At 41.4% G+C, this 16,573-nt stretch overlaps 1 protein-coding gene across 1 annotated transcript; it reads left to right on the plus strand.

Annotated features, from left to right (window-relative positions):
• Nucleotides 1–917: 917 nt before the first annotated feature.
• LOC306742178 (sperm flagellar protein 2-like) lies at nt 918–16,121 on the plus strand (the record flags this gene model as incomplete). Its single annotated transcript, XM_079224518.1, is given in 39 exon segments — nt 918–1,036; nt 1,157–1,294; nt 1,296–1,359; nt 1,363–1,449; nt 1,577–1,747; nt 1,968–2,108; nt 2,574–2,647; nt 2,750–2,963; nt 3,088–3,276; nt 4,083–4,270; nt 5,033–5,204; nt 5,355–5,577; nt 5,943–6,016; nt 6,218–6,280; nt 6,282–6,284; nt 6,397–6,432; nt 6,648–6,751; nt 6,922–7,169; nt 7,315–7,381; nt 7,485–7,639; nt 7,868–7,957; nt 8,105–8,220; nt 8,536–8,663; nt 9,075–9,201; nt 9,312–9,443; nt 9,665–9,810; nt 10,152–10,200; nt 10,295–10,354; nt 10,560–10,677; nt 10,850–10,988; nt 12,058–12,130; nt 12,323–12,479; nt 12,949–13,055; nt 13,226–13,408; nt 13,729–13,809; nt 14,443–14,613; nt 14,852–15,067; nt 15,665–15,787; nt 16,071–16,121. Coding segments are annotated over 39 exon segments (4,797 nt in total).
• Between the last annotated feature and the right edge of the window lie 452 nt (nt 16,122–16,573).

Raw genomic sequence — 16,573 nt, forward strand, 5'->3', positions numbered from 1 at the left:
CAAGTAAATGTTTCAGTCCAATACATTTTTCTTTTGTTTTGCCTTCCCTAATCAGTGAGTGGTCGTTGCAGTGAGTGTTGCTAAAAAAATACGTTCGTCCCTGCTGACCAGAAGTGCCCCACTGTACTGGCTCTGGATCAGCTCGCACTCATTTCATCCCTCTGGTTTGAATTTGGGTGCAGAAAAGAAAACTGGTCCACGGACAGCTGGGCCCGCCCCCTCCCACGAGTGCCCTGCTCTCTTCCGCTTGAAGCGCACGACCCTGGCCTGGGCAACTCTGTTGATGGGTCACTACGGCAACAGCGCACCTCCGGAGTTTTTCCTACGCTCCTTGTTTTTCAGCCGAAAAGGAAGAGCGAAAGAGGCACAGCAGAACCTACTTACATGGCGATACTTATCACATAAAGTCACAGAGTCTGAGCTGAACTTTGAGGGGATGGATCCAGAACAATATACGTATATACTGTGCAGGTGGCTGAACGAGGAGTTTGACAGCCCCGTCTGTCAAACGCTGTTGGTAAGTTACCACCAGTCTGACGTCAGCATAGCTACTTATAGTTAGCTACCTGCTATCTTCGTTATGCTAACTAACGCTTCGTGGTTTCACGTTAGTCACCGCCGTGTCCAGCGTCACGTGGTCACACTAAAGGGTAAAAGGAATTTAGTTTTGGTGAAAGAAGAAAAGCTGTGAGTTTGTCCAGACAGGTGTTCAAACTGTAACGCTAAATATGTTTTGATAACTTACTTTGTCCAATATGTTTTCAGTTGCAAGCTTGTGAATTTATTTATGAATCACATTTCAGCAACAAGGCAATTCAAAGAGCTTTAGCTTACATAAAACATCAAAAGCATCGAGACAACGCACCACCAAAGGACATATAACTACTAGAATTACATAAATGTCATGCATGTCATGCATGTTCCTCTTCAGAGATCCAAAGACCTTTACCAGGGATTTCTCCAGTGGTTACCTCATTGGGGAGGTTTTGCATAAATATCCGTTGCAGAATGATTTCAGTATGTTTGTGAAGAAAGAGTTACACTCCCTATCTATCCATGATCATTTGCTTGTTTTGCCTAGAAAAATAGCTAACTGTTCTATTATAATTTAGAGTCTTAATTAATATATTAAAGTTGTTCACACCTTTTCCCTCAGAACCTCCATCTCCAGACTGAATCATTTATCCTGTGTTGAGCCTACTCTCCGGTTTCTGGGGATCTCCTTTGACATAAACGCAGCCCAGGAACTGATGCAGGAGAAGCAGGGTCTTGCCACGCACCTCCTTTACCAACTCGCTTGAAAAGAAGAAGAAGAAGAAGAAGAAGAAGAAGAAGAAGAAGAAGAAGAAGAAGAAGAAGTAGTTAGAAATCAGCGGTACGTTGATGGAAATCATGGAGTCTGCAGCCAATGTTGGCCTGCACAAAAAAGAGCATGAGATCTACTCTGATGTAAGTAGTATAACAACATGTCAATATATATATATATGTTTAAAGTTCACATTATTAATTCAACACAACGCCAATGTATATAAAAGCATGCGTTTCCAATCATCTTAATGTCTTTCTTTTGACCTAGCGACTGCATAAAGTGGTAAAAAGTCATGCAGAGCTGAAGCTACAGAAAATCTCTCAGCACTATGAGGAGAAATACCAACAACTGAACGACAGGCTTGTGATGACCCTTCCCATTCAGCAAAAGAGACAACTCAGAGTCCAGAATGAGAAGAGATTGAAGAATATTGAGGAGGTACTGGAGATGTCGGATAAGAAAATGCTGTATTGCAATATATTTCCTTGTAGTCATTTAACATGAGGCAATGTATGAACAAGCCCAGTCTCCAGATTTGTATCAACTTTTGACATATTGTTTCTCAGTCTCGACTGTCACGCAGCAGTATTTTGGGTGTTGGACATTACTAAACTGTGAAAAGGTTCCTGCTAATGACTGGGAGCTGGTTATGTTGCAGCTGCGTCAGAAGCACAATGACATCAGGACTTTTAACCAGGCCACCATTGCCCAGGTGCCCAAGCCACCTCCCTACACTTCACAGCTACACCTAAAGAGGAGGCAACAGCAGCAGCAGCAATGCAGAGAACAAGAAGTGAAGGTGTGATCCAGATTAATTAATGATGTGATAATTCACCAACACACAGAGGGAATTTCTGTTTCTTACACAGGGTCAGCTGTAGAGTGGTTTGTAGAGGCTGATGCTTGCTATAAATGGGCCTCACAGTAAATTTAGATCAAAGTCCTTTAAAAAATATCCCTTCGACAATTTTAGATATCCAGGAGCAAGAATGTTGATGTTCCCAGGTCTTGTCCAGACCAATAGATTGTTATTTCTTAACGTCCGTTAATGTTTACAGAACAGTATTCATTCAAAATCAATTTCTCTGCAGAGGTTTTCCCATATTTTCCAGATTAACTGATGACCCTCTGTAAACAATACTCCCTTTAAGGCAATCGTCATGCCTCAAATTGGGCAACAATTAATTAAATTTCTCACAACACACACAAACAACAAATGACTAAAATGTCAGTTTTTTGCAATTTCTCTTCATTTTGTATACAGACAGTCCAGACTGAAATAGCCCAGTTTGAGACAAGGAAGAAACTGCTTCCTTATGGTTTAGCTTCCTTATCAAGGTGAGTGAAAATCAAACATTTACCTTGTTGGCATTTAGTATCATGTTATATAAATGTATAAAAAAAAGAAAGAAAATGCGATTTGAACCTTTTCAATTCTAGTGGTCAGCTGCCCTCTGGAGATTTACCCGTTGGTGGCATCAGTCAGGGCTTTGAGGTCCCTGGAAGTGGAGGGAAGCTGACATTACAATCTAATAGCAAGTATATACAGGATATCCGACACAGGCTGGAGGAGAAAGCAGTAGTTCGCGAGCAGAAGGAGAAAAGACAAGACAGATTCCTGGAGGAGCAGCTCAAGGCCCAAGAAGCTCAAGAGGTGCAAGGTTTTAAATAAATCGTACACATCCTACGCTCTTTGACTTCACAGTCTGTTATTTGGCATTCATAATTTCTAACCCAAAACCAGACAACTGATCAGCCACCTCTGCCTCACCCTGCAGGAGTCACAGCGGGAGGAGCGGCTGGTGAAGCGGCTGACACGTCAGACTCAGCAGGAGCAGCGTTTTGCGACACAGCTCCTCCAGATTCGCGTGCAGAAGGACGGGATCCAGAAGAACCGCCTGTTCAGAGAGCAGCAATACCAGCAGCGGAGAGAGAGGGACTTTCAGGAAGCTCTGGAGAGGGAGGCGGTGAGATAGGATGATTAAGGAAGAAGAAGAATTCTCTCTATTGTTGTGTTGCATTAGGCTGCATCCGTCATAGCATGAGTAGTGTCATAGGGAGAGAGAGGGCAGGGTGGATGTTGGTAGTTTGAAACAGGGTATTTGGTTTTATGAAGAGTGATATTGGGTCTTTAGAGACAGATCTGTTATGTCCTTCAAGTGATCACACATGTACAGTACATGCAGTTGAAAAGAAGGCAGATACTTGGATAAATTAATTCCTCGCAAAGGATACAACGTTGGTTCAGTATGGGTTCAGTGTTAAATATTCAGCATGTTGTTGTTAAGTATGGTCATAGTGTCCTTATTTGTCATGCAGATTGTCGCACTGTTAAGTCTCGGTTTCTGTGGTTATTTGCAATTTACTCTGAAGAGTGAAATAATCTTTCTTCTGAGATTATTTAGAGAAAATCATACGATTTAAATTAAAGTTTTAATGGAGTATTATTGATACTGTGTTTTTTAGCAAACTAGGAAGCTGTATTAATTGTTACTTGTTGTTTAACATCAGTTTTTCAGTTATTTAGCAGATACAAAAAAATCTTTCTTCAACCTCCAACATCAGTAACGTACTAATTCCCCCCAAAAATGTCTGTTAGTTTGTTTCTCCCTAATTTCCCACAAAACACCTAGTCATGTGTTTTGCACAATAAATGTCCTCTGTAACATCTTTCATCTTCCTTTATTACTTGCAAACTGTGGTGTTTGGCAGGAGCATGTGTGTGCCATGCCTTCCCCACTCATTCCATCTTTCTGACTGGGGCCTGGTCTAGGCTCTCGCTCAGCAGGCTAAGTTGGACCGTGCCGAGGAAATCAGAAAGGAGCTTGAATCCTGTAAAAGGATTGCTGCTGAGCGAGCTCAGAGCAGATTCAAGAAGCACTCTCAGACCTGCAAGGACATTTTGGAGCAGATAGTGGACTTGGCCACCAAAGTTGGAGAATATCGACTGCACACTGGGAAGTACGTGACACAATTGCTTTTCATGATAAAGAAGTAGAAACATGCACACAGCCAACCTTGAAAGTGACTCTTGGTCGGTCAATTAATGAACATGTGGAAATTCCCAAAAAGTGTTCTAAAAATTGCACTAGAACTAGAAGCAATCAATGTACCAGGAAAGTTCAGCTTTACTTAGCTCAAGACACGCAAAGGTCAACACCAGGGGGGGAACAGTCAGACAATGTGGGAAAAGGTTCAAGCCGAAATAGAAAATGTTGTAACACTAAACAAGGCACACTAGAGAATCTGGCAGAGTTCTAATGAAACTAGACTGGTATAAGTACTGAGAGACGCATGAAGGAATGAGCTGCAGGTGAAGGGAATGAGAGGATTGCAGGGCAGGAGGGAGTTACAGGGTCTGAAATGAAACGAGAGTTAGTGATTTGGCATGAAAGCAGAACAGATCTACTATTGGAAATCAACAGTGGTCCAATTAAATCAGAAGATGTCAACATCCTGTCTGCTTCTACTCGTGATCAAATAAAACATCTCCACAGATACGCACCGCCCACACAACCCTGCTCTACACTCACTTTGTATGTAACCTGCTACCTAGTGCTCTTACATATATATTACATATGAGCTCTTCTACCCGTGTTTGGATGAAACATATTTTGATTGTTTTTAGGCTTAGTTCATTAAACACTTTGATTTACTGTGAATACACTTGCGCTCATTAAATCTAGCTTTGCCTTGTGTAATTTATTATCCTGTCATGTGCAGTCTGATTCCAGAGAAGCCGATGAGAGAGTGGAAGGAACTGCTGTTCAGTGGCCTTCCTCTCTATGAGCCCGTAAAGTGCCAGCAGCCAGGGTTTGAGTTCTCGGCCCCACTAGACCCCGTAGAGCTTGAGAAGCAGGAGATACTCAAAAACCAGGACTATGAGGAATACACTGTGAGTTTCGAACACGAGTGCAGACTAAATCAGTAGTTTTTAAATCACACTTTCGGTGTGTCCGTTTGCCCACATGCCCTGAACTGAGGCCCTGAACGGTCTTGAGTGCTGAAGGTCCTCTTTGCCTGAGCCGTATGTTGTGTTTGTCAGAACATGGTAGGTGAGTGGGCGTGGCCAGAGGAAGCCGGGGAGACCAAAGTGCCCCTGACCAACAACAACATTTTTGGACACATTGTCCAGCGACTGAGGAACATTGTTCATCAACCCATCATGGAACCCTCCCCTCCCTCATTTCCTCACTTTACCATCAAGGCCTGTGTCCTGGGCAAGTCCTGCTCGGGGAAGACCACCTGCCTGGCCACGCTGGCTGAAGGTACACAGCATGCAATCCAAACACAGACGCAAGCACAGAAAAAGATTGGATGGCTTAAACCATATCATCAGATACTTGATTTCTGAGGTGTTCTGGTCCGAGTAAAATAACTTCAGTCTTGTCCAAGTTCAGCAGCAGGAAGTTGCAGGTCATCCAGGTTTTGATGTCTTTATTTATTTATTTATTTTTTTTATTTATTTTTGATGGTATTTATCAGTGTGGATATCATCGAAAATTATCAATATGAGGCTGTTTTTGTTTTGCAAAGGCATACTAAATGATGTGGTTTAATATGTAACGTACTCAGGAGTGTGTGTGTGTGTGTGTGTGTGTGTGTGTGTGTGTGTGTGTGTGTCCTGCTTCAGCCCATGGCATCTATGTCTTATCAGCTGACTCACTGATTGAGGAGGCACTGAATGCTTACCACAATGGAGAGGAGGTTAGTCAGATACAGTAGAACTGTATTGTAACTTCACTAACATGCCTTTATATATAATCTCAGAATATTTTGCTTTAAAAATATTTTTTAGGAATACAAAAATCTCACTAGTCTCCCCTGCCAGCATCAGAAGTGTATCAAGCTGTAAACGTTTGGTCGTAAGAGATCCTCAATGATCTTGAACATTTAAAACATGTGCAGGTCACAGAGCATCAGGGAGAGAAAGACAGCAAACTACTGCTCACATCCTCCACATCACTGAAGCCTGGTGGGTTACTGGAGCGAACATGATTCTATTACATACTATTTTATACTGTGTGTTACAATGTGTTGTTGTTTTTTGATTGGATACCTGTCACTCATAGTCTTATTGCTTTTCCGATCTTGACACTCAAGAGGAAAGCAGAGACAGCAATGTAAGAGTAAGTGTTCACGATCTTCTGACTCTATTTTGTATTTACTTATAAATAAAGTAACCTGTATTTGCTTTATATCACTAACTAACCTTGCTAATAAAACGGTGACATTTGGGATAGTGTAATCATTTGAAATGTTGAGTTATAAACGTGTTATTTTTCCCCCCAGATTTAAACACTTAACTCTTTTTACCTGCTTACATGTGCTTATGCAGCTGTCTACCTGGGCCATGCAGGGAGCAGCTGCAGAAAAAGTGCTGAGGGAAGGCAACACCATCCCTAATGAGCTGTTGGTGGACATCATGGTAGAGGCTATCAGGTAAGCACATAACCTGCTATGAAATACTTGATTTCAGTTGTTTTATCTCAATGGTACCATCAGCAATTAATTTCACAGTCAGTATTTCAGTGAGATCCCAACGATACAAACAGCAAACCCACAATCACTCTCTAGTCTAGACAGTAAAATATAGTTTGTGTCCTCGCTAGGCAGGTTCCAGCTCAATCAGGTTGGATCCTGGATGGCTTTCCAGTGGACCTCACTCAGGCCTACCTGCTAGAGAAAGCCCTGGGTGGGTCTGTAGATGAAGGGGATGGCGTCGTGAGCAGTAGGACAGAACTCGCTGCTGATCCTAATCCACCCGAACCCTCACCACCCCCGCCTCCTGTGCTGGACCTGGCTCTGCTGCTGGATGTCCCCGATGAGTGTGTGACCGGACGTTCGTTCAGTCAAACGGGTATGTTATACTAGTGCGGCTTTAGCGGTATGTGTCTGTGTTCACCTAAACATTATGCACATTATTACGTATACATAAACAAGTAACCAATCAAATGTAAATTATATGTTTGTGTGTTTACGTGGCGCTCTTGGTGCAGAGACAGATAATATGGCTGCTACAACCTCCCATTCCATAGACAAGAACTTGTATCTGGGGCAGATTCCACACAGGTAAAAAAAACGAGAAGAAGAAGAATCAAATAAATTATCTTATACACTACTGCTACCTCATGACTGTGTGTTGAATATCTGACATCGTTTTTCCCCTCGTAAGGATCACAACTTTTCAGGACAGCTGGCCAAAACTAGAGGAATGGTTTGGAGGAAGGCAAAACATTTTGGTCCGTGTTGACGCAGATGTGGACGAGGAGGAGCTTCACAAAAGGGTGGAGTCCGTCCTGCAGCGAGTTATGATGCAAACACAGGAAGGTGACTGGTTGTTATTTTAGCGTTAAGCAAAAGTCTTGTGTTTTTTTATTTATTTATAGTGCCATAAGATTAGGTTAAACATAAATCACACGCTGATCATGATATTCTCGATGTTTCTACGTTAAATGATGTACAGTAGACAATTTGTCCTCCCTGAAAGAAACAAAATAATTACTCACAATATTACGATATATTAACTCATCAGCTCTAACGCCTCCTCCTGTTCAGCTACACCTACACCTGTAGATCAAGCTCAGGGCCTCACAAACGAAGCACAAGCAAAGTCCGATATCAGCTTTGACGAAGAAAAAGCCCAAAGTGTGAAGTCACTGTCCGAATCCAACACAAACTCACCACGAGGTGGTTTCATCAGCAGTCTGTGGATCAAACTATACCTACTGATGATAAACATGATGTGTTTTAGACATGTTTTACTCATTAACTTTTCTTCTGGCTAATCAATAGGGCAGGGGTCAACTTCCTCAGTGACCAATGAGGACTCTCAGGGAGTCCCACCGAAGTCTGCCTCTCCCTGCCCTGGTTCATCCAGCTGGGTCTACGTGGATGTACCCCTTCCTCCAGTAGGATACAACTCTTTTTTATGTTTGTTTTGTTTTGAGTTGGAAGAGCACTCCTAATCTCTTTCTATCCTGAAATATCTTGTCGATGACATATGACATTCAGATGCACTCACTGGGAGTTGCCACAGGGTGACCCTCTAACATGATTCAGCTGGTGGAGCTGTGGTTCCCGACCTGTGTTGCCCTTATTAGGAGCCTGTTAAGGAAAATAGATGTCATGTGATCGTTTTTTCTATTACACTATGTCTTGTTTGGTTTTATCATCCTCTATCCAATGCTTGGTTCATCTTTCCCCCTTCCCGTCTCTATCTCCAGGAGCTGCCAGAGTCCCTGTGCTCCCATTGGGACACGGTGTGCGATTCTTACGTGAACAACTTAAAGATGGCGATGCATCAGCTCCGTTCACAACAATCTGTGATTCAACTTCACCTATTCAACATCAGGTATTCTGCCAGACCATTGAAGTAGTGTGAACATGGTTTATTTAATCCTCCTATGAGGAACTTTCATTTTGTGTGAAGTTTGCCTGTGGACGAAAGCAGTAGTGTTTCCGAGCATAAGAATCCCTTTAGAAAACCTCTCATGAAGATGCATAAATCCCTTCGCCATTTTGCCATACACCTTTTGCAGAGCCACAACTATTTTTCTTAGTTACAATCAATTATCCTTTTAATACTAGATGTTGTCATGTAAGTTTACAGCTGCAGTATTAGCCTCTGAGTACAGTTATCTTTGGATACAATTGAATGTGACACCAAATGCTTAAACCATAAGGCTAAGAGGACATTTATGGTAATGAAACAAATATTACATGTATTACTATTTAATTATTACCTGGTCCCCTGTATTTGTAGAGAGGAGTACAGACTTGAAGACTTGAAGCAGGAGTTTGTGTCTCACTGGCAGAAGGACTTCAACAGCATACCTGATGACATTAGAGAAGACGAGAATACCAAAGCAGAGATACATCTGAGGCTGGACGTGAGAAAAATTTATAATATATTACAATGAAATGCAAATATTCTTCAACTGATCACGCTGATCCGCTAAATGAAAGTACAAAATATATGGGGATGTTTTCATGTGTACAGGAACTGCGCGAACATCTGTGGGACATTAGTGACAAGCATAAGGAGGAGGCCGAGAAAGAAAAAGCAAAGCTCGACAGCTGGTTGGAGGAACACACTGCCGTCCTCGTCAACCACCACTCTGTACTCATGCAGGTAACTGTTCTGTTTCTGTGTCACTATTTGACGGAATAAACTTTTTTTTGGCCTTTCCAATTTTGTCATTCATAAGCTCCAGCTATAGACCTCTTACCTTTTCCATGGCTTCTTTTTGTTGAGTCGCTGTGTCTATGGCGTAACGGCCTGTGTGTCTTCTACGTTCTTCTTCAGTTTGACTTGCAAAACCATAATGTTGAAATTTTTTTTGTGTTGTCCAGGTAGAGTTGGACCGCTTCCAGGACAAGCTCCATATTCTCAAGGTCTACTATTTGGGCATGTACGGAGAGGTTCTGCCTGAGTTTCCCTCCAAGTTGGATTCTATCCTCCTGCTGCATCTCACAGACGTTAAGAACCAGGACGAGAGGCAAGGAACTCGCTATTAATAGCAACCGAACTACGTTGTGACGAGATAATTAAAGAAAATTGTAAATAGTTTTACGGATAATGAGTGTGGAGAGTGAAAGATTTATGTTGTTCCACCAGCACGGAGTCAGCGGGCAGAAGTGTGTCTCATCAGATGGACAACAGAGAGGACAAGACAAAAACTAAACTGTAAGGGAGAGACACTACTAACAGTTTTCCACAGTCTGTTTGAAGATTAAATCGATGTTGTCATTTCCTCATAGTCCAAATGCTCCCCAGCACAAACATATACTCACACATAAACAATTTCCTCATCTTCTCCCGTTTTCCCCTCCTTCGCAGACATCCTGACTCCCAGACGGAAAAACGGATTCAGGCTGAATCTGTCGAGGTCGTTTGGGCATTCTGCCACTTCCGCAACATTTTATTGATGATATGCTGATAAGCTAGTCAGAGATATTGACTCTTTTCATTGTAAACTCTAGCTACCCCATGAGAAACTGATCTCCGACTATGAGGAGGCACTCACAGCAATCAGAAAATTGGTAATGCTCTGTGTGTGAGAGTTTGCATGAGCATATTAGGAAGGTATATATACATTTATATATATATATATATATATATATATATATATATATATATATATATATATATATATATATATATATATATATATATATATATATATATATATATATATATATATATATATATATCATGTTTTATTGTATGGGTTAAATATGTGTGTAGGTGTCAGCAGAAGCCCACCAGGGAGAGACAAACGAGCAGAAGGAGAGGGCGAGGACAGATAATCAAGAAGTCAGAGACAAAATATATAAAGAATATGCAGCCGCACTGGATCATGAGGGTATGCACACACAGAAATTCAGTAGTTTTTTTTATATTACAATATATTCAATCATCATATAAATGTATTGTCTATGTTCTGAGTGGCTCTTTTTTCTAAGAACTGTGCCACATGAGATACATATGACTTGTATCCATGTTTCTATGCATGTGTGTGTTTGTGTGTTTTCCAGGGAATGTATCAAAGGCGCGCATTGCGCTGGTGAAAGGTCATGGTCTGGTGATGGTGCAGTCTCTGCAGCGCAGAGCAGCACAGACATCAAGTAGCATGGAGAAGTGGTTAGAAGCACACTATCTTGCAGAAATGAAGAGGTATGGTACATGTCATGTCATGTGTGGTCCCATATGGTGTGGCTCAATCAAATGTGATTGAAGCTGCCACAGTGTAGCACTGCACCGCTGTCCTGTCCATCTTTGTGCCCATAGTGATTTGCCATAATTTAACGTAGAGAAATTATATAAAGTTTAAAACTTTACCAAAAGCCTGGAGTTTATTTGCCCAATTGGGCATTTTTTGATAGCTAGCACCGTTTTCATGTAATTATCATTCAAGTTTAGGAACATTTTGGGACCATTTCAGAGTTTATAATGTGTGTGTATGGCGCAGCTTAGAGTGGTGATGTCTTCAGGATCTTGCGAAAAAAATATTTGTCTTTTGCCATTTACTTTACAGTTTTCACTCTGCACGCGCACACACACAAACAGACACACACACAGACACACATACACACACACACAGGCAGGAGGAGCTCCAGTTGTCTGCCCCTTCACCCTGGTAAACCAATCACCATGGTAACCAGTGACCTGTGTCTATGAAGCAATAACTGCTCTCAAGTCCATCACAAATACAGAAATGACACCTCAATAACACATCTTACTACTGGTAATGTCGGCGTATATATATATATATATGTATATATATATATATATATATATATATATATATATATATATGTATATATATATATATATATATATATATATATACATATATATATATATATCTTGCGACAGTTTACGGCAGTAGTCGCCACACCAACGAAATTTCTTGCGCAATTAGTGCTGTTATGTTTTTGATTAGTGAGGGATGAATGCTTTCTGTATTTTATCACCATGTCATGTCATCATGCTACAAATGTCTGCGTATATTTGAGCCACCAGATTCAAATTGTTGGACAAGCAGTGTTACGATAAAGTTCTTTTAATTCTATTTATTTGGCCAAAAAAAGTCACAGACCTGGAAGGATTTCAAAATGTGCTCTTGCAAAAACTATTACTTGAGAATATTAAAACATGCAACGCTTGTGAGAAACACTTTTAGTCCCTAACTAAACGTTGCAAACATGTATGACATTTTATCTGCACCTCTCCTTCTCTCTAGTATTGACCGACTGTCACAAGTGATCGGCCACCACATAGAGGCAGGTGCTAAGTTGCAGTACGAGCTGGTGATGGTACGTAACGACTTTATATATTGTTTTTGTTTTTTTTAGTATCTACCCCAGGTGAGTACTGTATTATTTAGTGCTCAGTGGTTAAAAGGTGGCTACCGTAGGATGACATGTCAAATGTTCTTCCAGAATGTGACCACGGTCTCCTTTACCTCACTCCTCACATTTTAAGATTCCCTAAATTCTCTTCCCCAGGAAGGTACTGACTTCTACTTGAATGGAGACTGCCACATGGTGGCCGGCCCGGCTCCCCCTGTCTGTCCACCTCCTCTGGAGAAACCCACAAGGTCTACGCCGACCGTCACTCAGCTCGAGTCACTGCACCGACAGCTGTGCATTGTAGCTCCATCAGGTTAATACAGGGGAGACAGGTTGCAATGTCATTGGGTCTATTAATCATGCTCACCAGCTAGCCATTCAATTTAGTTTGTATAGCCCAAAAACACAAGCACATAATTTGCGTCCGAGGGCTTTACAATCTGTACACATAACATCCCTGTCCCAGGACCTCACATCGGATCAGGAAAAACTCCCCCCAAAAATAGAAAAAACCCTTTCACAGGGAAAAAAGGGAAGAAACCTTCAGGAGAGCAACAGAGGAGGATCAAACTCCCCAGATGGACAGAAGCAATAGATGTCATGTGGACAGAATGAACAACATAACAGAGTTACAACACATTCAATGAATATGACAGAAATTATTCATATAATGAGTAGTAGGCATGGACCAAGATCCAGATAACCACAATCCATGTCAGCAGAAGGAGATAGAGAGGTGGGGCATCATCCAATTATCTTTTTCATTCCTTTCTGACTTTCAGGCCTCATGTCCAGTTATCATTTCCTTGATTTTCTCATGGATATCATCTCTGTGAACATGGGCAGAAACACCTTGCCCGAGCCCTGGATGAACAAGAATGAAACACAGGTAGTCTTTAAGCATTGCATTCCAGCTACTCAAAACATGAAGTAGAATAATTGTTTATTTTGTCTTCGCCTCAAAGAACCAAATTCTGCTCGGAAGACAGTTTTCATAAACTATTTCAGTCAAATGACCATTAAAAAAAAAGTAATTGTCCTTTTCTCTTCTGTCCTCAGCTGTTGGAGATTGTATCTCTCCTGATTGACGCCTATGAGTTGATAGACTGGCGTCAGTTTCTGCTCAGTGCTGCCCTCCCTTGGCCGTTTCCCTCCTTATCACAGCTGCTGGTCGTGCTCCAGCGTTTCAAGGCAGCAGATACTGGCAACACAGGCTATGTTAACGAGGACCAGTACCTACAGGTCTCTATGCAGACAGCACTCAGACCAACACCAAATATTCAGATTCTTTGGTCAGACACTCAAACTGTGTTTTAAATCGCAAAAAAAAAATCTTTGAATAAACCTGTATCTTTAAATGATCTATCCACTTTCATACCCCCTTTGCCCCTCTTTGTTCTTGTGGCGTTATCATGCACTGAGACTTTTTCTACAAGCAAGTCAACGCAACAACACATTTAGTATTCATTGTATACGTTACATAGTATAACGTGAAAACTGTAGCTTCCTGAACGTCAAAAAACACATGTTTAAGTTGCTCCTCCTGACTCCTTTCTCACCAGACAGAGTTGTGGTTTCACCAGCCCGTCCCAGAGGACCCCTCTGAGCCTCGACCTTATGATCGCCTGGCTAACCTACGCAAGGTAACTCAATTCCGATGTAAACATCATTACTCCTGATATGGAAAACCAAGTGGTCATGGTACACAAATGATTTAAAAGGCATAAAAACAAACAAAGACATAAGAGACATGAAAGAAGTAAAAAATGCTCGACCCAACTCATAGGCCTACCCAGGTGCATCCCGGTCCTGTACCCGCCCACTCCTTTAAGTAAACCCCAGGTGCCTACATCATTACCTAATTACTAAACCAATAACCAATCTAAAGACTAAGTAAATAATTACAAATAATTCAACTAAAAACAAAAAAAGAAAAAAAAGAAAAAACTATCCTAATACATAAAAAAATCGAACCTAAATAAGCGAACAACTAGAATTAAACAATATTACTTGTGAATAAAAATAACTTAGAATATTCAATAAATTACGCCTACAAGAGGACTTTTCAGATATTTTCAATTATATCTTTTTGTAGAACAGAAATTAATTAAAAACACTGACTTATACAGGACACTGACATCACAATGCCATGCACTTTGATCTAAACCTCGAAGGTGTCAAACATCTTAAGTTTATGGTTTATCCACATGAACTGCACCGCAAGTAGAAAATTAAATAAATTACCAGTAACATTTGCCACTGTTCTCCCTTCTCAGTTCTTTTTCCAGTTGTTTGCGGATCGCTCTTTCTCCCCCCCTCGACTGGACTATGTGTACATGCTGCAGTACTTTGCGGCCGACCCTAACCCCAGACAGGGCTTCATCAGAGCACTCAGTGTAGTGCTGGGACAACATCTCCAGCACTCCTCCCCGGGCCATCTTGTTAAGGTGAGTCCATTTAGGTGAATGAAAATTCTACTTCATCATCTTCTGTCATCACCAATGTATCCAGATGGTTCTGAGTTATAACATAAATGTGGTAGTATTTATAATGCCAAAAACTTTTCACAGTAGTTGGTCATTCATTTTTGGAATGAAACATGCGAGTGTTGATGTTGTAACACAATCTATTGCACATCAGCAGGGGAGCAGTTATCAGCAGTATCACAATGTGTTGTGTGTACAGTCTATGCCCAGTATAGACGAGGCTGCCGAGCTCAGCTCCTCAGAACTCGATGGAGACTACAAGGAAGAAGACACTCCGTGTGCATGGAGCGGCTCGTTGGTGAAAAAGGAGGTGTCCATCCCCGCCCTCCTTGCTGTCACCTGCCACAAAGTCACCCAGTTGAGAGACAGCAGCCCTCTTCCTCCAGGCTGCCTGAGTCAGGAGGAGCACACTGAGGTAAAGCCCTGTGAAGGTTAAAAAATTAAGGAAATACATAACTGAAAAGGGTCAAATTTACAAAGGAAATAAATCGTTGACTAAATGTAAAACATGTACGATTTCATTTTCAGTTTAGCCTAATTAATTTGTCCTTAGCAAGGTTTGGTTTTCTATTATGCCTTCATTCTTTACAATGTGCATACAAAGGCATGGCCTTTCTTTTCTTAACTAATAACTAATATGGCTGACTGGCAAATCTTTATGGCCGTGTGCGGGATCCATGATTAAAAGGTTACTTCCCAGACTTGTATTACAGCAGTGGGTGGTTTACAGGGACAGTGCTGGGGGACAATCAACACCTTAATTTGCATAACTAACAGAAACTATATATATATATATATATATATATATATATATATATATATATATATATATATATATATATATATATATATATATATATATATACATGTATGTAATTTCCATGATGGGGGAAAAATAAATCAGACAAAGTCCCCTTGGACACCCCAGTATACGATACAATCCAAGCAGAATTATTAACCACATTATTCAAACAATACTCAAGGTAATACCTTAATCTCTTCTGGCCTCTAGCAACTGGTGTGTGTGTTCAGAGAGCTGGGCTACAGGCCTGGGGACTGCGCCCCCTTCTCCGTTCTGGCTCAGCATCCTTTCATCCAGGGCCTGATGGAGACCTCGACACAGTACCAGCTCGTAGTAAGTCTCCATGTTGGCTCGTCTGTTTGTTTTTCTTCTTCTTGTTCCCCTACAACAAGTAGGACACATCGTAGGACCCGATGCTGTGGTTAGTCACACATGCTTATCATCCAAACTGTTCACCAGCACATGTGTTAACATTTATAAACCTACAAGAAGATTCACCTCTATCTTTCAACTCTCTCCCTCCCCCACCTTCTTTCTCTCTCTCTCTCTCTCTCTCTCTCTCTCTCTCATTCACTCACTCACTCACTCTCTCACTCTCTCTCTCTTTGCCCCTCAGAACATTCATGGAGTGCTACTGGCCAATCAGGATGAGATCCCTGAAGGATAATATATATACAAGTTCTCATTACTTAAAGTGTTTGCTGAGATGTACGGCTCACTTCAGTGTTGAATACATCCACTTGTGTCAGCATGTAGCCATATCTATAACCGATGAGGGTTGGAATGAAACCAAAATTGAAATGACAACAATAAAATCAATGATGGCAGGATTGACTCCTATTACTTTTTTTTCTGACACATTCCAGCAGTTTTTCTGACTGACTTGTTCTTCTAATGACCTCTCTGACACAGAAAAGCATCGGTCGCAGCCACAATGAGCACATTATCCAAGATAACCTACACCAGCAACTGCCTGCCAGGGCACCCGCAACCCCATGACAGTCCATTCAGCAGCGATATGTCCCGGTAGCTACTCTGTCCACCAGTCACGTTAATGTGCATGCAGCCTTCAGAGAGTGAAACTCCGGTAACATTTACATTTTTCTAATTTTATACAAA

The sequence above is a fragment of the Taurulus bubalis genome (genome assembly GCF_910589615.1).
Source record: "Taurulus bubalis genome assembly, chromosome: 10".
NCBI classification, from domain to species: Eukaryota; Metazoa; Chordata; class Actinopteri; order Perciformes; family Cottidae; genus Taurulus; species Taurulus bubalis.